This window comes from Aquarana catesbeiana, linkage group LG04, assembly GCF_042186555.1.
Source record: "Aquarana catesbeiana isolate 2022-GZ linkage group LG04, ASM4218655v1, whole genome shotgun sequence".
Lineage (NCBI taxonomy): Eukaryota > Metazoa > Chordata > Amphibia > Anura > Ranidae > Aquarana > Aquarana catesbeiana.
This window is the reverse complement of record NC_133327.1, coordinates 1365182-1390967: the sequence shown is the minus strand read 5'-3', so window position 1 is coordinate 1390967 and position 25786 is coordinate 1365182. Positions and strand designations below refer to the sequence as shown.

The 25786-nt window shown below is 60.0% G+C and overlaps 1 protein-coding gene across 1 annotated transcript in view; it reads right to left on the bottom strand.

Annotated features, from left to right (window-relative positions):
- Positions 1-7115: 7115 nt before the first annotated feature.
- ATRAID (all-trans retinoic acid induced differentiation factor) overlaps positions 7116-25786 on the bottom strand; it is a 20375-nt gene continuing 1704 nt past the window's right edge. The window contains exons 2-7 of the mRNA XM_073628356.1: positions 15977-16142; positions 15819-15890; positions 15500-15571; positions 9860-9981; positions 9567-9667; positions 7116-8746 (exon numbers count right to left, since the gene is read on the bottom strand). Of these exons, the coding sequence (XP_073484457.1) occupies positions 8642-8746; positions 9567-9667; positions 9860-9981; positions 15500-15571; positions 15819-15890; positions 15977-16142 (638 nt within the window). The 3' untranslated portion in view covers positions 7116-8641. The remainder of the gene's footprint in view (positions 8747-9566; positions 9668-9859; positions 9982-15499; positions 15572-15818; positions 15891-15976; positions 16143-25786) is intronic.

Below are 25786 nucleotides of genomic sequence, written 5' to 3'. Positions count from 1 at the left end.
ACACATAGCCAAGTATTATTCTCCACAATTTTTTTATTGTGCATTAAAAAAAGAAAACAAATAAAATTAGACATGCTATCTGCCAATAGAACTTAACCAAAAAGTGCATTCTATGCATCTAAAAATATAGAAAATATACCAAATCATTATTATTCAACCAAAAAATAAAATAAAAGCCTCATGCATGTGTCCTGCTTCCTAATATAGGGGGTCACCAATGCCAAGAGTTGATGAAAGTAGGGGTCCGTCATCCGGAGATAATTCCGAAAATCATCCGGATTATTCTCCTGGATCTCCCGCAGCAAAGGCATATGACATAATTGCTCACGATTAATAAAGCAACCAATTTTTGGTCCAAGAACTCCTCCTCCTCCTGTTCCTGGATTGGACTTGGGTCAAAGCAATAACTCCAAGGCCAATAATAAATAACACGTTATCTCCTCCGATTCCGCAACATGGCTGGTTGACGAACGGCCGTTCAGAAACAAACTGAAAAGCGCGAAATGAAAAGCGTGAATCAACACTCACCAAACTTCTACTAACACGAAATTAGCAGAAGGAGCCCAAAGGGTGGCGCTAAAGAGCTGAAAAACCACTAGTACGTTACTACGTTCGTGTTTGTTGGCCGACAATTCCTTGCCGTTTGTATGCAAGACAAAATCCAGGCACGCGCCTTCGGACAAAAGTCTGAGGTTTTGTCTGCGGAAAATCCGATCGTGTGTACGAGGCTATACTTTCCTATACCCAATGTCATAGGTGTGCACAGCCTATTGCATTAGGGTGTGCACGCCAAATCTCAAACACACATGTACGCCACCTACTGTCACAGAACGGAGGCTCTGGTGGTGGGAGACAGTCGATTGGGAGCATATTACGTTACGCCCTAAATATGGGTGTAACGTGTTCCTATAGCCTTTAATATAATGGGGGCATTTACACTGGCCACTAGCAACACCAGCCACCCACCTGGTGCTGTCCCTGGATAATGCTAATGCACATAGGGTAATTAGGGTGTGCCCAGGCACACCTGGCGCACCCTGTGCGCACGCCTATGCCCAATGTGGTCATCACTGTGTCCCTGTGCTTCTCTCTGCAATGCAGGCAGATCGTGGCTGGTAGGAGGGGTCGGCAGGGTGCTGTACATAGGCTCCTGAAAACATCACAGCACCCTGCCTCAGTACCCTCAAGACCCCCACAGCTGGGATTCAAGCAGTGGGCCGGCTCTTGGGAGGAGTTATATCAAATAGCCTCCATTGGTAGATGGTAATCTGGAGCTGTGGGTGGCCCTAGGCAGGCTGTATTTGCATGAAGGCCGCCCTAAGTAACGCCCACGTGTGATGCTGAGCCTCCCTGATTGAAAGAACTGAAATACAATGAATGGAAAGGGACGTGCCAGCTACAGGGAGGCAAGGGCTAGGGGTCTCAAACAGGCGGCCCTCCAGCTGTTCCAGAACTACAAGTCCCATGAGGCATTGCAAGGCTGACAGTTACAAGCATGACTCCCACAGGCAGAGGCATGATGGCAGCTGGAGGGCCGCCAGTTTGAGACCCCCGCGGCTAGAAGAGGATGGACGACCTCCAGCCAGGAAACGAGGCGGGGCTCTGACTTGCTGCAGCTTCGAATGCACATTGTGAGAAGCTCACAGTGTGCGGTGAAAACAGAGTAAGCCATTGCAGTCCAGGAGAGGAGGAGGAGCCGCTACAACTGTGCAAGACGGGCGGAGGTCAGATTTAAAGAGACCCTGTCACAGCAACCTGTAAAACTCACCTTTACTGCCACTTCTGTGAAATCCCCAGCGCTTCTGAGTTTGGGAAAGCGTGTGACCTCACAAGGATGCAGTGCTTCTCCCTGTGCGGCCAATCACAAGGCCTGAACATGGGGGGGGGGAGCGGGGTAAGGAAAATGTCCCCTCATCTCTGGGCTGAATGAGCAAAGCGATAGGGGGTCTTTAACTTCTTCCCACCTGGCCTACTGAAAATGATAGCCAAACGGGAGGTTGTCATATGACGTCCCCCCCCAGGATTGGGGGCGCAATCTGTCACCCAACCCGACGACAGATCACTGTATGGATCTGTCTACGTGATCACTGTGGCCAATCACAGCAGATCACCGTGACACAGTGAAAGGTGTTGATTCGGATTGCGAGTAACGCGGTTAACAAACGTTTCGCAGTCGTAACTCGCTTTGCGAGTGTTGTCTCGCAAAACGAGCAGGATTCAGGCCAAAGCGTGTGCAGTACCATGTTTGGCCTGAGGTTGGGGGGGGGGGGCGCTGGAGCCGAGCGGCGCCGTTCAGAAATGCACGGAAAGGCCCGAGGACACCTCGGCTGACCTCGGGGAACGGAGTCTTTCCGAGGTCAGCCGAGGTGTCCTCGGGCCTTTCCGGCCATTTCCGAGGCTCTCCGGCGCCCCCCCCCCCCCACCTCTGGCCGCATGCGGTATTGCATGCCATTGAAGTCAATGTGGAACTAATTATTTTCGTTTCCATTGACTTCAATGGGGAAACTCGCTTTGATATGCGAGTACTTCGGATTACCAGCATTCTCCTGGAACGGATTATATGCTCGTGATCTGAGGTTCCACTGGATTTGGCAAGTAGAGAATCACAGTATATATGTAATAATATGCAAAGTGGTTGGAGGGAAGCTTCAGAGTGGCAAAGATGTTTTTACTACAAATTATGTCAGCAGACTGCAGATCCTCTTTAATGTTCAAAAAAAATTGCGACAAAAAATTACAATGGCAAAAAAACTCGCCCTGCCTCTTACTAAATACCTTGGACTGTCCACTTTCCAAAAAGGGGGTCATTTGGGGGATATTTGTACTGTCCTGGAGTTTTCAGGCCTCAGGAAATTAGATAATTCGTCTGTACATCAGGATTGATCAATTTTCACATCTATCTCATACTTTGTGAATTTTCCTACAGACTAAATAATATAAACTGATTTGGGGTATTTTCCCCAAATAAATGTAGCAGAACACATTATGGCCTAAATTCATGAAGAACAAATATTTCTTTGCAAAATAAAATGAAAAAAAAAAAAATTTCTCTTTCAAAATTTTCAGTCTTATTTATTTGTTTTGCAAAAAATAAAAACCCACTTCAATACCGGGCACTTTTACCCCCCCCCCCCTTCCTGCCCAGGCCAATTTTCAGCTTTCAGCGCTGTCGCACTTTTGAATGACAATTGCGCGGTCATGCAACGCTGTACCCAAATTACATTTTTATCATTTTGTTCGCTCAAATAGAGCTTTCTTTTAGGGCCAGTTCACACCATAGAAGCGCAGTCCAGATGCTTTCCAGATACTTTTCTGCATGCGCGTTTTTGATGCATTCCAGTGCATTTTTGATGCGTTTATGGTGCAGTCCAGTGCATTTTCCTTAACATTAAAGACATAGGTGTTTCAGTGGGTTTTTTGATGCTTTTTACCACGTTCCTGTACAGTCCAGTGCAGTAAAAATGCAGCATGTTTCTACTTTTTTTTTTTTTCTGAAACTGAACGCACTGGTGTGACCTATGCCATTGAACACCATATAACCTACTTTCTATGCGTTTTTGATGCAGAAAAAAAAAAAAAACGCACTGGACTGCATGTTGTGTGAACTGGACCTTAGTTGTATTTAACCGCTTGCCGACCAGCCACCGTCATTATACTGCGGGAGGTCGGCACGATCCCGCAAATCGGAGTTAATGTACGTCGGCTCGCGGGATCGCAGGCGCGCACGCTGCACAGCGGGGGTGCCGATGCTCTGGCTGACCGCCAGCCACGAGCGATCGCAGGCACGAGAGGCAGAACAGGGACGTGTGTGTGTGTGTGTAAACGCACAAATCCCTGTTCTGCGAGGAGAGGAGAGACAGATCGTGTGTTCTTATTAGCTAGGAACAACGATCTGTCTTCTTCTCTAGACAGTCCCCTCCCCCCCTACAGTTAGAACACACACTAAGGGAACACAGTTAACCCCTTGATCGCCCCCTAGTGTTAACTCCCTTCCCTGCCAGTGACATTTACACAGTAATCAGTGCATTTTTATAGCACCGATCGCTGTATAAATGCCAATGGTCCCAAAAATGTGTCAAAAGTGTCCGATCTGTCCACCAAAATCACGATAAAAAAAATCGTTTATCGCCGCCATTACTAAAAAAATATATATATATATATATATAAATAAAAATGCCAATAAAACTATCCCCTATTTTGTAGATAACTTTTGCGCAAACCAATCAATATACGCTTATTGCGATTTTTTTTTTTTCTTTTACCAAAAATATGTAGAAGAATACATATCGGCCTAAACTGTGGAAGAAATTAGTTTTTTTTATATATCTTTTGGGGATATTTATTGTAGCAAAAAGTTAAAAATATTGCTTTTTTTCCCCCCCCAAAATTGTCGCTCTTCTTTTGTTTGTAGCGCAAAAAATAAAAACAGCAGAAGTGATCAAATATCACCAAAAGAAAGCTCTATTTGTGGGGGAAAAAAAAAAAAAAAAAAAAAGGACATCAATTTTGTACAACGTCGCACGACCGCGTAATTGTCAGTTAAAGCGACGCAGTGCCGTATCGCAAAAAAAAGGGCCTGGTCAGGAAGGGGGTAAATCCTTCCGGGGCTGAAGTGGTTAAAGCGGAGTTCCAACGACATAAAGCTTTTTTTCTTTTCATAATCAATTATTGTAACGCTGCACTCGCTATTCCTCTTAATTGCGTCGCTAGATTTATTATTTTATTGCAAATCTAACCTTATATTTCTCCTTGTTGCGCCGTCCCATCTTACTTGTGGGCAGGCCGAAGCCCACAAGGATAATCTTCCGGGATACAGTGCTGCTGAATAACCAGCATGCCCCGCCCGGTCTCACGCATTCTGCACACCTCGCAGCGCAGGAAACGCTCCCAATCTCGCGAATCGGCGGTGCCCACTGACTCCTGGGAATTATGACAAATTTCCCCAGGAGCCAGCGCACAGCAGGATATCGCGCACATAGCTGCGGTTGGGGTAGACAGGAAGTGCAGAATCTTTTTACCTTGTTAGAAACAAGGTAAAAAGACAGCGGTGGGAAAAGAAAAAAAAAAAAAAGGGAGGTCTGAAGCGGATGATGTGGAGTTTGAAAAGTGGGTGGAACTCCACTTTAAAATGTAATAAAAATATATTCGGCATAAAAAAAAAAAAAATTAATTAAAAAAAAAAGAATTTTGGGGGGAAAAAAAAAAAAAAAAAGAAAAGCGTTTTTCTTTTTTACTCTTATAAAATTTTGCAAATAAATAATAGTTCTTCATAAAGCCCTAAAATGCCAGGACAGTACAAATATGATATCCCCCAAAATGACCCCTTTTTGGAAAGTAGACAGTCCAAAGTATTTAGTAAGAGGCATGGCGAGTTTTTTTAAAGTTGTATTTTTTTGTCATAATTTTTTGGAAAATTAATACATTTTTTTAAAAAAGTGTTTTATTTTTATTTCTTTAATTTATTTTTACACATACTTTTACCAGTACAGTGTCATTATATAACTGGTGTGGCGGTGACCAGGGATACTGACTGACAGTACAAAAAAAAAAAAAAAAAATTGTACTTTTTTTTTTTTTTTTTCTTTCCTTTACAGTTTTTTATTTTTTTTCACACTGACCAGAGCAATATAAGGTTACCATAGTACTACTATGGGGAAGTGATGAGCATTTTTTTTTTTTTTTTTTACACATTATTATTACTTATAGCAGTGAAAATGACATTGCCATAAGCAAGCAGTGTTTTGTTGTGATTAGCTGCGATTGGCCACAGTTAATCACATGCTACAAATGGGCTGTGATTGGCCCTGTCTGTACCATGTGATCCCAGCTAAGCAACACATTTGTACACAATGCATGGCATTAGACATGCGCAATTCGTTTAGCTCCAAATTCGTTTTGCAACGAAATTTAACAAATTCGTTAATTCCGAAAATTTCCAAATTTTCGAATTTTTAATTTCCGAAATTCGAAATTTCGGAAATTGGAAAATCTCGGAAATCGGAAAATCCGAAAATAAGAATGAAAATCTGAAAATTCAAAAGAATGAAAATCTGAAAATTCAAAAACTAACTAACTAATAATAACTATTAAATTATAGGTATTGGAATTTCCTTTCAAATTTGGCTGTTAGTGAAAGTAACGAGTAAGGATTTATCCGAAGTTACGAATTATTTGAAATAACGAATGCCGTATCTAATAGAATGGAACGTAACGATCTAATAATAATAAATAACAATAATAAAACCTTTTTATTATTATTTATTATTAATTTGTTTGGATGCGGCATTCGTTATTTCGGATAATTCATAACTTCAGATAAATTTGTATTCATTACATTCACAAATTTGAAAGAAAATTCCAATACCTATAATTTAATAGTTAGTTATAAGTTAGTTATTTCGAATTTTACTGATTTTCTAATTTTCAGATTTTTGAAATTCAGAAATTTGAAATTTCGAAAATCCGAATTTTCGGATTTCCAAAAAAAGCAAAAAAACGAATGAAACAAAAACGAACACATTTTTTTGTCAGTGCACATGTCTAGATGGCATGAAAGGAAGCATCCATTGTGTACAACGGTCATGTGACCTGCTGTTTGGTCACATGGTCCCGGCAGCAAGCTGGTACACTGATCAGTCATTGGCTGCGTCCAGTGGATACAGCCGGTGACAAATCACACCTGACGTCATACGACGTCCACCCAGAACGGTAAAGCCATCATTCTGCTATAAGCCGGGCGGATGGTGTTAAATACTACCAAAAGAAAGCTCTATTTCTGGGAGGAAAAAAATGATAAAAACGTAATTTGGGTACAGCGTTGCATGACCGCGCAAAAGTCATTCAAAGTGCGACAGCGCTGAAAGTGCCCGGTACTGAAGTGGTTAAACTCCTCTTTGTCCACTTACAGCACAAATGTTATCTCCATCTGCTCTCCTGGGGAGGAGTCTGTGATGTCAGCGGTACAGGCCGGAGGCAGCCTGGCTCCCGATTGGATGGGATCACACAGGGATATGATTGGCTCCTCCCCAGAGGAGCCAGGACCACCTTTTATCACCCAAGAAAATATCAAATCATCATTTACAAAAAGGTATTGTAATAATCAGATAAAAAAAAGATACAATTTATTCACCTTTTTTTTATTCCAAGTATTTCCTAATTTCCTGTTCAACCCATAAAAATAAAAATTTACATTTTATACAAATTTCAAACATTTCTCCCTCTGAACATTATTCGCCCCCACCCCCACCCTCCTTGCGATAAAGAGCTCCGCCTCGACAAATTAAAGTGGAACTCCGGCCAAAAATGACGCATTAAAAATGTAGTCTTGCCAGTAACCTTAAAGCTTAAACCCTTCTTGGTGAATTTTACCTACAGGCATACCTATAATAAAGCTGACCTGTAAGTAAAAGGAATATCTCTTAAATGAGCACCATTTAGACCAGGGATCTTCAAACTACGGCCCTCCAGATGTTACAGAACTACACGTCCCATGATGCATTGCAAAACTGACATTCACAGGCATGATGGGAATTGTAGTTCCTGAACAACTGGAGGGCCGTAGTTTGGTGACCCCTGATTTAGGAGATATTCACCCTGAATGCAGCCTGTGACATCACTGGCGCATGCGCTCTCAAGGTCTGGCATACCGCGCCGGAACCGAAGGCTCTCCACGAGCATGCGCGAGTGACGTCATCGTGGGCGACGTCATCGTGGGCGACGTCATCGTGGCTCCGGCCAAATCGAACAGCCAGAGTGTGCGAACCTGGGAGACAGACAGGGGGAACGTGTCTCAGCCCTCTCAGCGGTGACATTACAGCAGGGCTTCGTTCCAAGGTGAGGAATTCATGATGTGCTAGTATGCGATGCGTACTAGCACATTATGCCTTTGCCTTGCAGGTTTGTTTTTTTTACTACCGCTTTAACACAGCAGTACAGCTGTGCATGGTAAGTCTTCCCCACCGGAGTTCCACTTTAATGTTCAACAATTAACACCTCCCTGGTATTTGCACAGTTTTGTCCCTGGCACAGAGCTGCACGGAGAGTATCAGCCAATCAGTGACCATGTTCCTGTAATGTACGTAGTGTTGTCCTTTGTACAGATATGGACTGACAGTACCAGCCAGGCAGTGATCACCTTCCAATATTATAAAAATGTTATCCCTGGCACAGAGCTGGACTGACAGTACCAGCCAGGCATGAACTTTACTGGGTTCTGGGGCTTTGCGAGTCCTATAGGAAGAACACCCCACGTGTACAAATCTTGTCTTCAGACAGGTTCACTTTAAGGGGAGGGTGGCCGTATATAAATTAAGAAAAAAAACTGAGAAAAATACAGCAGAGGAGAATGTATGAGAAAACAAAGGCCCCGCCCCCTACACCATCCACCAAACATTGATATATATATCCGTAGAGAAATTCCAATCCTGCACTGAAGAGCTCAACAATCCCCGAACGGTCTTGAAAAGGGATCCTTGTGGGCTGTCCTTAGTGTGCGGGGGATGGACCGACACCAATCCTCATCTGCCGCCGTCTGTGAACTGTTCTATAGATTTTCAGGTATGTCGTTCTGATTGGAGGGTGGGGAGTCTGATGTTTGGGGGTGGGGGGTAAACATGTCCTCCTCCCATCAGCCAGACCCCGCCTACAGACTCTTCACCTTCTTCCTCTGAGTGCACCACAGCAGAATGGACAGAGTGACGGTGACGGAGGACAGGATCCCGAAGAACATGAGTGTGGGGAAGGAGCCCTGTGGGGAGAACACGTTATATTCCAAACAATTCTTCCCAACACCCCCTTCTTACATCCTCCCCAAAGTATGGAACCTGTAGAGAACATACAGGGACCCACCCCTCTGCCTGGGAACCATAGAGAACATACAGGGACCCCCTGGGAACCATAGAGAACATACAGGGACCCCTCTGCCTGGGAACCATAGAGAACATACAGGGACCCCTCTGCCTGGGAACCATAGAGAACATACAGGGACCCCTCTGGCTGGGAACCATAGAGAACACACAGGGACCCCTCTGCCTGGGAACCATAGAGAACATACAGGGACCCCTCTGCCTGGGAACCATAGAGAACATACAGGGACCCCTCTGCCTGGGAACCATAGAGAACATACAGGGACCCCTCTGGCTGGGAACCATAGAGAACACACAGGGACCCCTCTGCCTGGGAACCATAGAGAACATACAGGGACCCCTCTGCCTGGGAACCATAGAGAACATACAGGGACCCCTCTGCCTGGGAACCATAGAGAACATACAGGGACCCCTCTGCCTGGGAACCATAGAGAACATACAGGGACCCCTCTGCCTGGGAACCATAGAGAACATACAGGGACCCCTCTGCCTGGGAACCATAGAGAACATACAGGGACCCCTCTGCCTGGGAACCATAGAGAACATACAGGGACCCCTCTGCCTGGGAATCATAGAGAACACACAGGGACCCCTCTGCCTGGGAACCATAGAGAACATACAGGGGCCCCTCTGCCTGGGAACCACAACCTGTTCATAGGCCCCACCCATGCACAGCCACAACCATTGCCCACCCCGGCTCACCTCTCTCATACATTTGTAGCCACTGAATCCGGCAGCACAGACGCACTGCGTGTACCCTGGACCGTCCGGAGCGCACAGTGAGTTCTCTGGACACAGCACCGCTACAAGGAGACAAGTGATTGGTGATATGTTGCTATGTAAGATGAGACAAGACACACCCCTTTCTTTCATATATATTATCTTTAACATGATACTAGCCCCGCCCCTTTTACCATATGCTGTCTATGAGACCAGCCTGTCCCCTCCTGTTATATATCTCTATTATATATGACCAGCCCTGTCCCAGGACTCACCCATATCTCCAGTGACGTTACAGGTATTCTGCTGATCCTGGCAGATCCGGGCATCCAATCGTCTCTCCACACTACCCCAGGACTCATTACCCCCGGGGCAACTCATGTTCACTGGCAGAGCTCTGATGGGAAGAAAACACGTAACTATATGGCGCAATAACAGGGCTGAGCTACAAAACATGGCACAGAGGAGGGAGCGGGGGGGCTGAGCTACAAAACACTGTACAGAGGAGGAAGGACGGGGGGAGCTGAGCTACAAAACATGGCACAGAGGAGGGGGGCTGAGCTACAAAACATGGCACAGAGGAGGGGGGGCTGAGCTACAAAACATGGCACAGAGGAGGGAGCGGGGGGGCTGAGCTACAAAACACTGTACAGAGGAGGAAGGACGGGGGGAGCTGAGCTACAAAACATGGCACAGAGGAGGGGGGCTGAGCTACAAAACATGGCACAGAGGAGGGGGGGCTGAGCTACAAAACATGGCACAGAGGAGGGGGGGCTGAGCTACAAAACATGGCACAGAGGAGGGGGGGCTGAGCTACAAAACACGGCACAGAGGAGGGGGGGCTGAGCTACAAAACACGGCACAGAGGAGGGGGGGCTGAGCTACAAAACATGGCACAGAGGAGGGGGGGGGCTGAGCTACAAAACATGGCACAGAGGAGGGGGGGGCTGAGCTACAAAACATGGCACAGAGGAGGGGGGCTGAGCTACAAAAAATGGCACAGAGGAGGGAGGGGCGCTGAGCTACAAAACACTGTACAGAGGAGGAAGGGGGGGCTGAGCTACAAAACATGGCACAGAGGAGGGAGTGGGGGGGGGCTGAGCTACAAAACATGGCACAGAGGAGGGAGTGGGGGGGGGGGCTGAGCTACAAAACATGGCACAGAGGAGGGAGGGGCGCTGAGCTACAAAACACTGTACAGAGGAGGAGGGGGGGGGGCTGAGCTACAAAACATGGCACAAAGGAGGGAGGGGGGGGCTGAGCTACAAAACATGGAACAGAGGAGGGGGGCTGAGCTACAAACACGGCACAGAGGAGGGAGGGGCGCTGAGCTACAAAACACTGTACAGAGGAGGAAGGGGGGGGGGGCTGAGCTACAAAACATGGCACAGAAAAGGGAGGGGGCTGAGCTACAAACACGGCACAGAGGAGGGGGAGCTGAGCTACAAAACATGGCACAGAGGAGGGAGTGGGGGGGGGGCTGAGCTACAAAACACTGTACAGAGGAGGAGGGGGGGCTGAGCTACAAAACATGGCACAGAGGGAGGGAGGGGGGGGGGCTGAGCTACAAAACATGGCACGGAGGGGGAGGGGGGCTTAGCTACAAAACACGGCACAGAGGAGGGGGGGCTGAGCTACAAAACATGGCACAGAGGAGGGGGGGCTGAGCTACAAACACGGCACAGAGGAGGGGGGGCTGAGCTACAAACACGGCACAGAGGAGGGGGGCTGAGCTACAAACACGGCACAGAGGAGGGGGGGCTGAGCTACAAACACGACACAGAGGAGGGGGGGGCTGAGCTACAAACACGACACAGAGGAGGGGGGGCTGAGCTACAAACACGGCACAGAGGAGGGGGGGCTGAGCTACAAACACGGCACAGAGGAGGGAGGGGCGCTGAGCTACAAAACATGGCACAGAGGAGGGGGGGCTGAGCTACAAAACACGGCACAGAGGAGGGGGGGCTGAGCTACAAAACATGGCACAGAGGAGGGGGGCTGAGCTACAAAACACGGCACAGAGGAGGGAGGGGCGCTGAGCTACAAAACACTGTACAGAGGAGGAGGAGGGGGGGCTGAGCTACAGAATATGGCACAGAGGAGGGAGGGGGGGCTGAGCTACAAAACATGGCACGGAGGGGGAGGTGGGGCTTAGCTACAAAACACGGCACAGAGGAGGGGGGGCTGAGCTACAAAATATGGCACAGAGGAGGGGGGGGCTGAGCTACAAACACGGCACAGGAGGGGGGGCTGAGCTACAAACACGGCACAGGGGGGGGCTGAGCTACAAACACGGCACAGGGGGGGACTGAGCTACAAACACGGCACAGGGGGGGGCTGAGCTACAAACACGGCACAGGGGGGGGCTGAGCTACAAACACGGCACAGAGGAGGGAGGGGGGGCTGAGCTACAAACACGGCACAGAGGAGGGGGGCTGAGCTACAAAACATGGCACAGAGGAGGGGGGCTGAGCTACAAAACATGGCACAGAGGAGGGAGGGGGCTGAGCTATAAAACATGGCACAGAGGAGGGGGGGGCTGAGCTACAAAACATGGCACAGAGGAGGGAGGGGGCTGAGCTATAAAACATGGCACAGAGGAGGGGGCTGAGCTACAAAACACGGCACAGAGGAGGGGGGGCTGAGCTACAAAACATGGCACAGAGGAGGGGGGGCTGAGCTACAAAACATGGCACAGAGGAGGGGGGGCTGAGCTACAAAACATGGCACAGAGGAGGGGGGGCTGAGCTACAAAACACGGCACAGAGGAGGGGGGGCTGAGCTACAAAACATGGCACAGAGGAGGGGGGGGCTGAGCTACAAAACATGGCACAGAGGAGGGGGGGGCTGAGCTACAAAACATGGCACAGAGGAGGGGGGCTGAGCTACAAAAAATGGCACAGAGGAGGGAGGGGCGCTGAGCTACAAAACACTGTACAGAGGAGGAAGGGGGGGCTGAGCTACAAAACATGGCACAGAGGAGGGAGTGGGGGGGGGGCTGAGCTACAAAACATGGCACAGAGGAGGGAGTGGGGGGGGGTCTGAGCTACAAAACATGGCACAGAGGAGGGAGGGGGCGCTGAGCTACAAAACACTGTACAGAGGAGGAGGGGGGGGCTGAGCTACAAAACATGGCACAAAGGAGGGAGGGGGGGGCTGAGCTACAAAACATGGCATGGAGGGGGAGGGGGGCTTAGCTACAAAACACGGCACAGAGGAGGGGGGGCTGAGCTACAAAACATGGAACAGAGGAGGGGGGCTGAGCTACAAACACGGCACAGAGGAGGGAGGGGCGCTGAGCTACAAAACACTGTACAGAGGAGGAAGGGGGGGGGGGCTGAGCTACAAAACATGGCACAGAAAAGGGAGGGGGCTGAGCTACAAACACGGCACAGAGGAGCGGGGGCTGAGCTACAAACACGGCACAGAGGAGGGGGGGCTGAGCTACAAACACGGCACAGAGGAGGGAGGGGCGCTGAGCTACAAAACATGGCAGAGAGGAGGGGGGACTGAGCTAAAAAACATGGCACAGAGGAGGGGGGGCTGAGCTACAAAACATGGCACAGAGGAGGGGGGCTGAGCTACAAAACATGGCACAGAGGAGGGGGGGCTGAGCTACAAAACATGGCACAGAGGAGGGAGGGGGCTGAGCTACAAAACATGGCACAGAGGAGGGGGGGCTGAGCTACAAACATGGCACAGAGGAGGGGGGGCTGAGCTACAAAACATGGCACAGAGGAGGAAGGGGGGGCTGAACTACAAAACACGGCACAGAGGAGGGGGGGCTGAGCTACAAACATGGCACAGAGGAGGGGGGGCTGAGCTACAAAACATGGCACAGAGGAGGGAGGGGGGGCTGAACTACAAAACACGGCACAGAGGAGGGGGGGGCTGAGCTACAAAACATGGCACAGAGGAGGGGGGGGTGAGCTACAAAACATGGCACAGAGGAGGGAGGGGGCTGAGCTACAAAACACGGCACAGAGGAGGGGGGCTGAGCTACAAAACATGGCACAGAGGAGGACGGGGGTCTGAACTACAAAACACGGCACAGAGGAGGGAGGGGGCTGAGCTACAAACACGGCACAGAGGAGGGAGGGGGTGGCTGAGCTACAAACACGGCACAGAGGAGGGAGGGGGGGGGCTGAGCTACAAAACACGGCACAGAGGAGGGAGAGAGAGGAGGGACAGAGAAGGGGGGCTGAGCTACAAAACACGGCACAGAGGAGGGAGAGGGGGGGGCTGAGCTACAAAACACGGCACTGAGGAGGGGGAGCTGAGCTACAAAACATGGCACAGAGGAGGGAGTGGGGGGGGGGCTGAGCTACAAAACACTGTACAGAGGAGGAGGGGGGGCTGAGCTACAAAACATGGCACGGAGGGGGAGGGGGGGCTTAGCTACAAACACGGCACAGAGGAGGGAGGGGGGGGGGCTGAGCTACAAAACATGGCACGGAGGGGGAGGGGGGCTTAGCTACAAAACACGGCACAGAGGAGGGGGGGCTGAGCTACAAAACATGGCACAGAGGAGGGGGGGCTGAGCTACAAACACGGCACAGAGGAGGGGGGGCTGAGCTACAAACACGGCACAGAGGAGGGGGGGCTGAGCTACAAACACGGCACAGAGGAGGGGGGGGCTGAGCTACAAACACGGCACAGAGGAGGGGGGGCTGAGCTACAAACACGGCACAGAGGAGGGGGGGCTGAGCTACAAACACGGCACAGAGGAGGGAGGGGCGCTGAGCTACAAAACATGGCACAGAGGAGGGGGGGCTGAGCTACAAAACACGGCACAGAGGAGGGGGGGCTGAGCTACAAAACATGGCACAGAGGAGGGGGGGCTGAGCTACAAGACACGGCACAGAGGAGGGAGGGGCACTGAGCTACAAAACACTGTACAGAGGAGGAGGAGGGGGGGCTGAGCTACAGAATATGGCACAGAGGAGGGAGGGGGGGCTGAGCTACAAAACATGGCACGGAGGGGGAGGTGGGGCTTAGCTACAAAACACGGCACAGAGGAGGGGGGGCTGAGCTACAAAATATGGCACAGAGGAGGGGGGGGCTGAGCTACAAACACGGCACAGGAGGGGGGGCTGAGCTACAAACACGGCACAGGAGGGGGGGCTGAGCTACAAACACGGCACAGGGGGGGGGCTGAGCTACAAACACGGCACAGGGGGGGACTGAGCTACAAACACGGCACAGGGGGGGGCTGAGCTACAAACACGGCACAGAGGAGGGAGGGGGGGGCTGAGCTACAAAACATGGCACAGAGGAGGGGGGCTGAGCTACAAAACATGGCACAGAGGAGGGGGGGCTGAGCTACAAAACATGGCACAGAGGAGGGAGGGGGCTGAGCTATAAAACATGGCACAGAGGAGGGAGGGGGCTGAGCTATAAAACATGGCACAGAGGAGGGGGGGGGCTGAGCTACAAAACATGGCACAGAGGAGGGAGGGGGCTGAGCTATAAAACATGGCACAGAGGAGGGGGCTGAGCTACAAAACACGGCACAGAGGAGGGGGGGCTGAGCTACAAAACATGGCACAGAGGAGGGAGGGGGCTGAGCTATAAAACATGGCACAGAGGAGGGGGGGCTGAGCTACAAAACGTGGCACAGAGGAGGGGGGCTGAGCTACAAAACATGGCACAGAGGAGGGGGCTGAGCTACAAAACATGGCACAGAGGAGGGGGGGCTGAGCTACAAAACATGGCACAGAGGAGGGGGGGCTGAGCTACAAAACATGGCACAGAGGAGGGGGGCTGAGCTACAAAACACGGCACAGAGGAGGGGGGCTGAGCTACAAAACATGGCACAGAGGAGGGGGCTGAGCTACAAAACACGGCACAGAGGAGGAGGGGAGCTTAGCTATAACAACACACCACAGAGGACAGAGCTGAGCTCTAACACTCACAGATAGCGCAGGCCTGTCAGTCCTTGGAAGAATTCCTTGCGCAGCTCTTGCAGAGGATTCTGGGAAAGGTCCCTGTGAAGAGCACACAGTATGAGTGGACTCATGCTAGGGGTGTCAACCTAGTAGCCCATCAGCTGTTGTGGAACTACAAGTCCCATCATGCCTCTACCTGAGGGAGTCATGCCTGTAACTGTCAGCCTTGCAATGCCTCATGGGACTTGTAGTTTTGGAGCTGGAGGGCCGCTAGTTTGAGACCTGTGCGAAGGGTTCACAGCACTCTTTGCAGATCACAATAAAAGCCCCGCCCACCACGACTCACATAACAGCGATAGCGGCGGTAAGGTGCAGCCCGGAGTCCAGGCTGGAGATGGAGCAGTTCCAGAGATCCAGCCTGCAGCAAGAAGAGATGATGGATTACATCCTGATTTGTTATACTCATTATAACTTACCCATCCCCCCCTCAAATAGGGTGCATACCCAATAATATCGCCCCCTGGAGGCTTCACACAGCAGCGGCCCACAACTTGCGCCTCCGAGGTTTCTGTGCACAGACGGGCCACTTCTGATCCGTTCCGCAGGTTCCCCGGGCACTGGCTGCAGATCTGGGGGAGAGAGATTAGGGTCAGAGGTGAGTATATGGAGACTACAGATCACATCCCTCCCCGGTTAGGGAGGAAGAATCTCCCTAATGGGGGACACAGGCAGCAATAAAAAGGGGACAGACACTGGGGGGGAGGGGGGAGAAGAAACTGGGGGGAAAGGAAACAGACCCTGGGGGGAAAGGAGACAGACGCGCGGGGGGGGGGGGGAAAGGGGACAGACGCGCTGGGGGGAAAAGAGGACAGACGCGCGGGGGGGGGGACAGACGCGCGGGGGGGGAGGGGACAGACGCGCGGGGGGGGGGAGGGGACAGACGCGCGGGGGGGGGGAGGGGACAGATGCGCGGGGGGGGGGAGGGGACAGACGCGCGGGGGGGGGGAGGGGACAGACGCGCGGGGGGGAAAAGGGGACAGACGCGCGGGGGGGAAAAGGGGACAGACGCGCGGGGGGGAAAAGGGGACAGACGCGCGGGGGGGAAAAGGGGACAGACGCGCGGGGGGGGAGGGGACAGACGCGCGGGGGGGGGGGGAGGGGACAGACGCGCGGGGGGGGGGAGGGGACAGACGCGCGGGGGGGAAGGGGACAGACGCGCGGGGGGGGGAGGGGACAGACGCGCGGGGGGGGGGGGGGGGACAGACGCGCGAGGGGGGGGAGGGGACAGACGCGCTGGGGGGGAGGGGACAGACGCGCTGGGGGGGGGAGGGGACAGACGCGCGGGGGGGGGAGGGGACAGACGCGCGGGGGGGGGGGGGGACAGACGCGCGGGGGGGGGGGGAGGGGACAGACGCGCGGGGGGGGGAGGGGACAGACGCGCGGGGGGGGGGAGGGGACAGACGCGCGGGGGGGAGGGGACAGACGCGCGGGGGGGAGGGGACAGACGCGCGGGAGGGGGGGAAAAGGGGACAGACGCGCGGGAGGGGGGGAAAAGGGGACAGACGCGCGGGGGGGAAGAGGACAGACGCGCGGGGGGGAAGAGGACAGACGCGCGGGGGGGGGGGGAGGGGACAGTCGCTGGGGGGGAAAAGGAGACAGGCGCGCTGGGGGGAAAAGGGGACAGGCGCGCTGGGGGGGAAAGGGGACAGACGCGCGGGGGGGGGGGAGGGGACAGACGCGCGGGGGGGGGGGAGGGGACAGACGCGCGGGGGGGGGGGAGGGGACAGACGCGCGGGGGGGGGGACAGACGCGCGGGGGGGGGAGGGGACAGACGCGCGGGGGGGGGAGGGGACAGACGCGCGGGGGGGGGAGGGGACAGACGCGCGGGGGGGGGGAGGGGACAGACGCGCGGGGGGGGGAGGGGACAGACGCGCGGGGGGGGGAAGGGGACAGACGCGCGGGGGGGGGAAAGGGGACAGACGCGCGGGGGGGGAAAGGGGACAGACGCGCGGGGGGGGAGGGGACAGACGCGCGGGAGGGGGGGAAAAGGGGACAGACGCGCGGGGGGGGAAGAGGACAGACGCGCGGGGGGGGAGGGGACAGACGCGCGGGGGGGGGGAAAGGGGACAGACGCGCGGGGGGAAGAGGACAGGCGCGCGGGGGGGGGGAAGAGGACAGGCGCGCGGGGGGGGGGAGGGGACAGTCGCTGGGGGGGAAAAGGAGACAGACGCGCTGGGGGGGAAAGGGGACAGACGCGCGGGGGGGGGGGAAGGGGACAGACGACAGACGCTGGAGGGGGAAGAGGACAGACGCGCGGGGGGGAAGAGGACAGACGCGCGGGGGGGAAGAGGACAGACGCGCGGGGGGGGGAAGGGGACAGTCGCTGGGGGGGAAAAGGAGACAGACGCGCTGGGGGGAAAAGGGGACAGACGCGCTGGGGGGGAAGGGGACAGACGCGCGGGGGGGGGGGGAAGGGGACAGACGCGCTGGGGGGAAAAGGGGACAGACGCGCTGGGGAGAAAAGGGGACAGACGCGCGGGGGGGAAAGGGGACAGACGCGCGGGGGGGGAGGGGACAGACGCGCGGGGGGGGGAAGGGGACAGACGCGCGGGGGGGGGGAAAGGGGACAGACGCGCGGGGGGGGAAGAGGACAGACGCGCGGGGGGGGGAAGAGGACAGACGCGCGGGGGGGGGAAGGGGACAGACGCGCGTGGGGGGGGTGGGGAAGGGGACAGACGCGTGGGGAGGGTGGGGAAGGGGACAGACGCGTGGGGGGGGTGGGGAAGGGGACAGACGCGCGTGGGGGGGGGGAGGGGACAGACGCGCGAGGGGGGGGAAAGGGGACAGACGCGCGGGGGGGGAACAGACGCGCGCGGGGTGAAGGTACAGACGCGCGGGGGGGGGGGAAGGGGACAGACGCGCTGGGGGGAAAAGGGGACAGACGCGCTGGGGAGAAAAGGGGACAGATGCGCGGGGGGGGGAAAGGGGACAGACGCGCGGGGGGGAGGGGACAGACGCGCGGGGGGGGAGGGGACAGACGCGCGGGGGGGGAAGGGGACAGACGCGCGGGGGGGGAAGGGGACAGACGCGCGGGGGGGGGGAAAGGGGACAGACACGCGGGGGGGGGAAGAGGACAGACGCGCGGGGGGGGAAGGGGACAGACGCGCGGGGGGGGGAAGGGGACAGACGCGCGTGGGGGGGGTGGGGAAGGGGACAGACGCGCGTGGGGGGGGGAGGGGACAGACGCGCGAGGGGGGGGAAAGGGGACAGACGCGAGGGGGGGGAAAGGGGACAGACGCGCGGGGGGGGGAACAGACGCGCGCGGGGTGAAGGTACAGACGCGCGGGGGGGGGGAAGGGTACAGACGCGCGGGGGGGGGGGAAGGGTACAGACGCGCGGGGGGGGGAAGGGGACAGACGCGCGGGGGGGGGAAGGGGACAGACGCGCGGGGGGGGAAGGGGACAGACGCGCGGGGGGGGAAAGGAGACAGACGCGCGGGGGGGGGGAAAGGAGACAGACGCGCGCGGGGGGGAAAGGGGACAGACGCGCGGGGGGGGAAGGGGACAGACGCGCGGGGGGGGAGGGGACAGACGCGCGGGGGGGGAAGGGGACAGACCAGAAGCGCGGGGGGGGACAGACGCGCGGGGGGGGGAAGGGGACAGACGCGCGGGGGGGAAAGGGGACAGACGCGTGGGGGGGGGGAGGGGACAGACGCGCGGGGGGGGAGGGGACAGACGCGCGGGGGGGGAGGGGACAGACGCGCGGGGGGGGAGGGGACAGACGCGCGGGGGGGGAGGGGACAGACGCGCGGGGGGGGAGGGGACAGACGCGCGGGGGGGGGGAGGGGACAGGCGCGCGGGGGGGGGGAGGGGACAGACGCGCGGGGGGGGAGGGGACAGACGCGCGGAGGGGGGAAGGGGACAGACGCGCGGGGGGGGAAAGGGGACAGACGCGCGGGGGGGGGAAAGGGGACAGACGCGCGGGGGGGAAAGGGGACAGACGCGCGGGGGGGAAAGGGGACAGACGCGCGGGGGGGAAAGGGGACAGACGCGCGCGGGGGGGAAGGGGACAGACGCGCGGGGGGGGAAGGGGACAGACGCGCGGGGGGGGGGAAAGGGGACAGACGCGCGGGGGGGGGGAAAGGGGACAGGCGCGGGGGGGAAAGGGGACAGGCGCGGGGGGGGGGAAGGGGACAGACGCGCGGGGGGGGGAAGGGGACAGACGCGCGGGGGGGGAAGGGGACAGACGCACGGGGGCCGGGGGGGGAAGGGGACAGACGCTGGGGGGGGGGGGGACAGACGCTGGGGGGAAGGGGACAGACGCGCGGGGGGGAAGGGGACAGACGCGCGGGGGGGAAGGGGACAGACGCGCGGGGGGGAAGGGGACAGACGCGCGGGGGGGGGAAGGGGACAGACGCGCGGGGGGAGGAAGGGGACAGACGCGCGGGGGGGGAAGGGGACAGACGCGCGGGGGGGGGAAGGGGACAGACGCGCGGGGGGGAAGGGGACAGACGCGCGGGGGGGAAGGGGACAGACGCGCGGGGGGGGAAGGGGACAGACGCGCGGGGGGGGAAGGGGACAGACGCGCGGGGGGGGGAAGGGGACAGACGCGCGGGGGGGGGGAAGGGGACAGACGCGCGGGGGGGGAAGGGGACAGACGCGCGGGGGGGAAGGGGACAGACGCGCGGGGGGGGAAGGGGACAGACGCGCGGGGGGGGGGAAAGGGGACAGACGCGCGGGGGGGGAAAGGGGACAGACGCGCGGGGGGGGAAAGGGGACAGACGCGCGGGGGGGAAAGGGGACAGACGCGCGGGGGGGGGGGGGAAAGGGGACAGACGCTGGGGCGGAAAGGGGACAGACGCTGGGGGGGAAGGGGACAGACGCTGGGGGGGGAAGGGGACAGACGCTGGGGGGGGAAGGGGACAGACGCGCGGGGGGGGGAAAGGGGACAGACGCTGGGGGGGAAAGGGGACAGACGCGCGGGGGGGGGGAAAGGGGACAGACGCTGGGGCGGAAAGGGGACAGACGCTGGGGGGGGAAGGGGACAGACGCTGGGGGGGGGGAAGGGGACAGACGCTGGGGGGGAAAGGAGACAGACGCTGGGGGGAAAGGGGACAGACGCTGGGGGGAAAGGAGACAGACGCTGGGGGGGAAAGGGGACAGACGCGCGGGGGGGGAAAGGGGACAGACGCTGGGGGGGAAAGGGGACAGACGCGCGGGGGGTAAAGGGGACAGACGCGCGGGGGGGAAAGGGGACAGACGCGCGGGGGGGGAAGGGGACAGACGCGCGGGGGGGGAAGGGGACAGACGCGCGGGGGGGGGAAGGGGACAGACGCGCGGGGGGGAAGGGGACAGACGCGCGGGGGGAAGGGGACAGACGCGCGGGGGGGAAGGGGACAGACGAGCGGGGGGGAAGGGGACAGACGCGCGGGGGGGGAAGGGGACAGACGCGCGGGGGGGGAAGGGGACAGACGCGCGGGGGGGAAGGGGACAGACGCGCGGGGGGGGGAAGGGGACAGACGCGCGGGGGGGGAAGGGGACAGACGCGCGGGGGGGGGAAAGGGGACAGACGCTGGGGGGAAAGGAGACAGACGCTGGGGGGGAAAGGAGACAGACGCTGGGGGGAAAGGAGACAGACGCTGGGGGGGAAAGGGGACAGACGCGCGGGGGGGGGGGAAAGGGGACAGACGCGCGGGGGGGGGGAAAGGGGACAGACGCGCGGGGGGGGGAAGGGGACAGACGCGCGGGGGGGGCGAAAGGGGACAGACGCTGGGGGGGAAGGGGACAGACGCGCGGGGGGGGGGAAGGGGACAGACGCGGGGGGGGGGGGAAGGGGACAGACGCGCGGGGGGGGGAAGGGGACAGACGCGCGGGGGGGGAAGGGGACAGACGCGCTGGGGGGAAGGGGACAGACGCTGGGGGGGAAGGGGACAGACGCTGGGGGGGGAAGGGGACAGACGCGCGGGCGGGAAGGGGACAGACGCGCGGGGGGGAAGGGGACAGACGCTGGGGGGGGAAGGGGACAGACGCGCGGGGGGGAAGGGGACAGACGCTGGGGGGGGAGGGGACAGACGCGCGGGGGGGAAAGGGGACAGACGCGCGGGGGGGGGAAGGGGACAGACGCGCGGGGGGGGAGGGGACAGACGCGCGGGGGGGGAAGGGGACAGACGCGCGGGGGGGAAGGGGACAGACGCGCGGGGGGGGAAGGGGACAGACGCGCGGGGGGGGAAGGGGACAGACGCGCGGGGGGGGGGAAGGGGACAGACGCGCGGGGGGGGAAGGGGACAGACGCGCGGGGGGGGAAGGGGACAGACGCGCGGGGGGGGGAAGGGGACAGACGCACGGGGGGGGAAGGGGACAGACGCGCGGGGGGGGAAGGGGACAGACGCGCGGGGGGGGGGAAAGGGGACAGACGCGCGGGGGGGGGAAAGGGGACAGACGCGCGGGGGGGGAAAGGGGACAGACGCGCGGGGGGGGAAAGGGGACAGACGCGCGGGGGGGGGGGGAAAGGGGACAGACGCTGGGGCGGAAAGGGGACAGACGCTGGGGGGGGAAGGGGACAGACGCTGGGGGGGGAAGGGGACAGACGCGCGGGGGGGGGAAAGGGGACAGACGCTGGGGGGGAAAGGAGACAGACGCTGGGGGGAAAGGGGACAGACGCTGGGGGGAAAGGAGACAGACGCTGGGGGGGAAAGGGGACAGACGCGCGGGGGGGGGGAAAGGGGACAGACGCTGGGGGGGAAAGGGGACAGACGCGCGGGGGGGAAAGGGGACAGACGCGCGGGGGGGGAAGGGGACAGACGCGCGGGGGGAAGGGGACAGACGCGCGGGGGGGAAGGGGACAGACGCGCGGGGGGGAAGGGGACAGACGCGCGGGGGGGGGAAGGGGACAGACGCGCGGGGGGGAAGGGGACAGACGCGCGGGGGGGGAAGGGGACAGACGCGCGGGGGGGGAAGGGGACAGACGCGCGGGGGGGAAGGGGACAGACGCGCGGGGGGGGGAAAGGGGACAGACGCTGGGGGGAAAGGAGACAGACGCTGGGGGAAAAGGAGACAGACGCTGGGGGGGAAAGGGGACAGACGCGCGGGGGGGGGGAAAGGGGACAGACGCGCGGGGGGGGGAAAGGGGACAGACGCGCGGGGGGGGGGAAAGGGGACAGACGCGCGGGGGGGGCGAAAGGGGACAGACGCGCGGGGGGGGCGAAAGGGGACAGACGCTGGGGGGGGAAGGGGACAGACGCGCGGGGGGGGAAGGGGACAGACGCGCGGGGGGGGGGAAGGGGACAGACGCGCGGGGGGGGGAAGGGGACAGACGCGCGGGGGGGGAAGGGGACAGACGCGCGGGGGGGGAAGGGGACAGACGCGCGGGGGGGGGGAAAGGGGACAGACGCTGGGGGGAAAGGAGACAGACGCTGGGGGGGAAAGGAGACAAACGCTGGGGGGGAAAGGGGACAGACGCGCGGGGGGGGGAAAGGGGACAGACGCGCGGGGGGGGGAAAGGGGACAGACGCTGGGGCGGAAAGGGGACAGACGCTGGGGGGGAAAGGGGACAGACGCTGGGGGGGGAAGGGGACAGACGCGCGGGGGGGAAGGGGACAGACGCGCGGGGGGGAAGGGGACAGACGCGAGGGGGGGAAGGGGACAGACGCGCGGGGGGGGGGAAGGAGACAGACGCGCGGGGGGGAAGGGGACAGACGCGCGGGGGGGAAGGGGACAGACGCGCGAGGGGAAGGGGACAGACGCGCGGGGGGGAAGGGGACAGACGCGCGGGGGGGGAAGGGGACAGACGCGCGGGGGGGGAAGGGGACAGACGCGCGGGGGGGAAAGGGGACAGACGCGCGGGGGGGGGAAGGGGACAGACGCGCGGGGGGGGGAAGGGGACAGACGCGCGGGGGGGGAAGGGGACAGACGCGCGGGGGGGGGGAAGGGGACAGACGCGCGGGGGGGGGAAGGGGACAGACGCGCGGGGGGGGAAAGGGACAGACGCGCGGGGGGGGGAAGGGGACAGACGCGCGGGGGGGGGAAAGGGGACAGACGCTGGGGGGAAAGGAGACAGACGCTGGGGGGGAAAGGAGACAGACGCTGGGGGGGAAAGGGGACAGACGCGCGGGGGGGGGAAAGGGGACAGACGCGCGGGGGGGGGAAAGGGGACAGACGCTGGGGCGGAAAGGGGACAGACGCTGGGGGGGAAAGGGGACAGACGCTGGGGGGGGAAGGGGACAGACGCGCGGGGGGGAAGGGGACAGACGCGCGGGGGGGAAGGGGACAGACGCGAGGGGGGGAAGGGGACAGACGCGCGGGGGGGGGAAGGAGACAGACGCGCGGGGGGGAAGGGGACAGACGCGCGGGGGGGAAGGGGACAGACGCGCGGGGGGGAAGGGGACAGACGCGCGGGGGGGAAGGGGACAGACGCGCGGGGGGGGAAGGGGACAGACGCGCGGGGGGGGAAGGGGACAGACGCGCGGGGGGGAAGGGGACAGACGCGCGGGGGGGGGAAGGGGACAGACGCGCGGGGGGGAAGGGGACAGACGCGCGGGGGGGGAAGGGGACAGACGCGCGGGGGGGGAAGGGGACAGACGCGCGGGGGGGGGGAAGGGGACAGACGCGCGGGGGGGGAAGGGGACAGACGCGCGGGGGGGGAAGGGGACAGACGGCGCGGGGGGGGGAAGGGGACAGACGCACGGGGGGGGAAGGGGACAGACGCGCGGGGGGGGAAGGGGACAGACGCGCGGGGGGGGGGAAAGGGGACAGACGCGCGGGGGGGGGAAAGGGGACAGACGCGCGGGGGGGGAAAGGGGACAGACGCGCGGGGGGGGAAAGGGGACAGACGCGCGGGGGGGGGGGGAAAGGGGACAGACGCTGGGGCGGAAAGGGGACAGACGCTGGGGGGGGAAGGGGACAGACGCTGGGGGGGAAGGGGACAGACGCGCGGGGGGGGGAAAGGGGACAGACGCTGGGGGGGAAAGGAGACAGACGCTGGGGGGAAAGGGGACAGACGCTGGGGGGAAAGGAGACAGACGCTGGGGGGGAAAGGGGACAGACGCGCGGGGGGGGGAAAGGGGACAGACGCTGGGGGGGAAAGGGGACAGACGCGCGGGGGGGAAAGGGGACAGACGCGCGGGGGGGGAAGGGGACAGACGCGCGGGGGGAAGGGGACAGACGCGCGGGGGGGGAAGGGGACAGACGCGCGGGGGGGAAGGGGACAGACGCGCGGGGGGGGGAAGGGGACAGACGCGCGGGGGGGAAGGGGACAGACGCGCGGGGGGGGAAGGGGACAGACGCGCGGGGGGGAAGGGGACAGACGCGCGGGGGGGAAGGGGACAGACGCGCGGGGGGGGGAAAGGGGACAGACGCTGGGGGAAAGGAGACAGACGCTGGGGGAAAAGGAGACAGACGCTGGGGGGGAAAGGGGACAGACGCGCGGGGGGGGGGAAAGGGGACAGACGCGCGGGGGGGGGGAAAGGGGACAGACGCGCGGGGGGGGGGGAAAGGGGACAGACGCGCGGGGGGGGCGAAAGGGGACAGACGCGCGGGGGGGGCGAAAGGGGACAGACGCTGGGGGGGGAAGGGGACAGACGCGCGGGGGGGGAAGGGGACAGACGCGCGGGGGGGGGGGAAGGGGACAGACGCGCGGGGGGGGGAAGGGGACAGACGCGCGGGGGGGGAAGGGGACAGACGCGCGGGGGGGGGAAGGGGACAGACGCGCGGGGGGGGGGAAAGGGGACAGACGCTGGGGGGAAAGGAGACAGACGCTGGGGGGGAAAGGAGACAAACGCTGGGGGGGAAAGGGGACAGACGCGCGGGGGGGGAAAGGGGACAGACGCGCGGGGGGGGGAAAGGGGACAGACGCTGGGGCGGAAAGGGGACAGACGCTGGGGGGGAAAGGGGACAGACGCTGGGGGGGGAAGGGACAGACGCGCGGGGGGGAAGGGGACAGACGCGCGGGGGGGAAGGGGACAGACGCGAGGGGGGGAAGGGGACAGACGCGCGGGGGGGGGAAGGAGACAGACGCGCGGGGGGGGAAGGGGACAGACGCGCGGGGGGGAAGGGGACAGACGCGCGAGGGGGAAGGGGACAGACGCGCGGGGGGGAAGGGGACAGACGCGCGGGGGGGGAAGGGGACAGACGCGCGGGGGGGAAGGGGACAGACGCGCGGGGGGGAAAGGGGACAGACGCGCGGGGGGGGGAAGGGGACAGACGCGCGGGGGGGGGAAGGGGACAGACGCGCGGGGGGGGAAGGGGACAGACGCGCGGGGGGGGGAAGGGGGACAGACGCGCGGGGGGGGGGAAGGGGACAGACGCGCGGGGGGGGGAA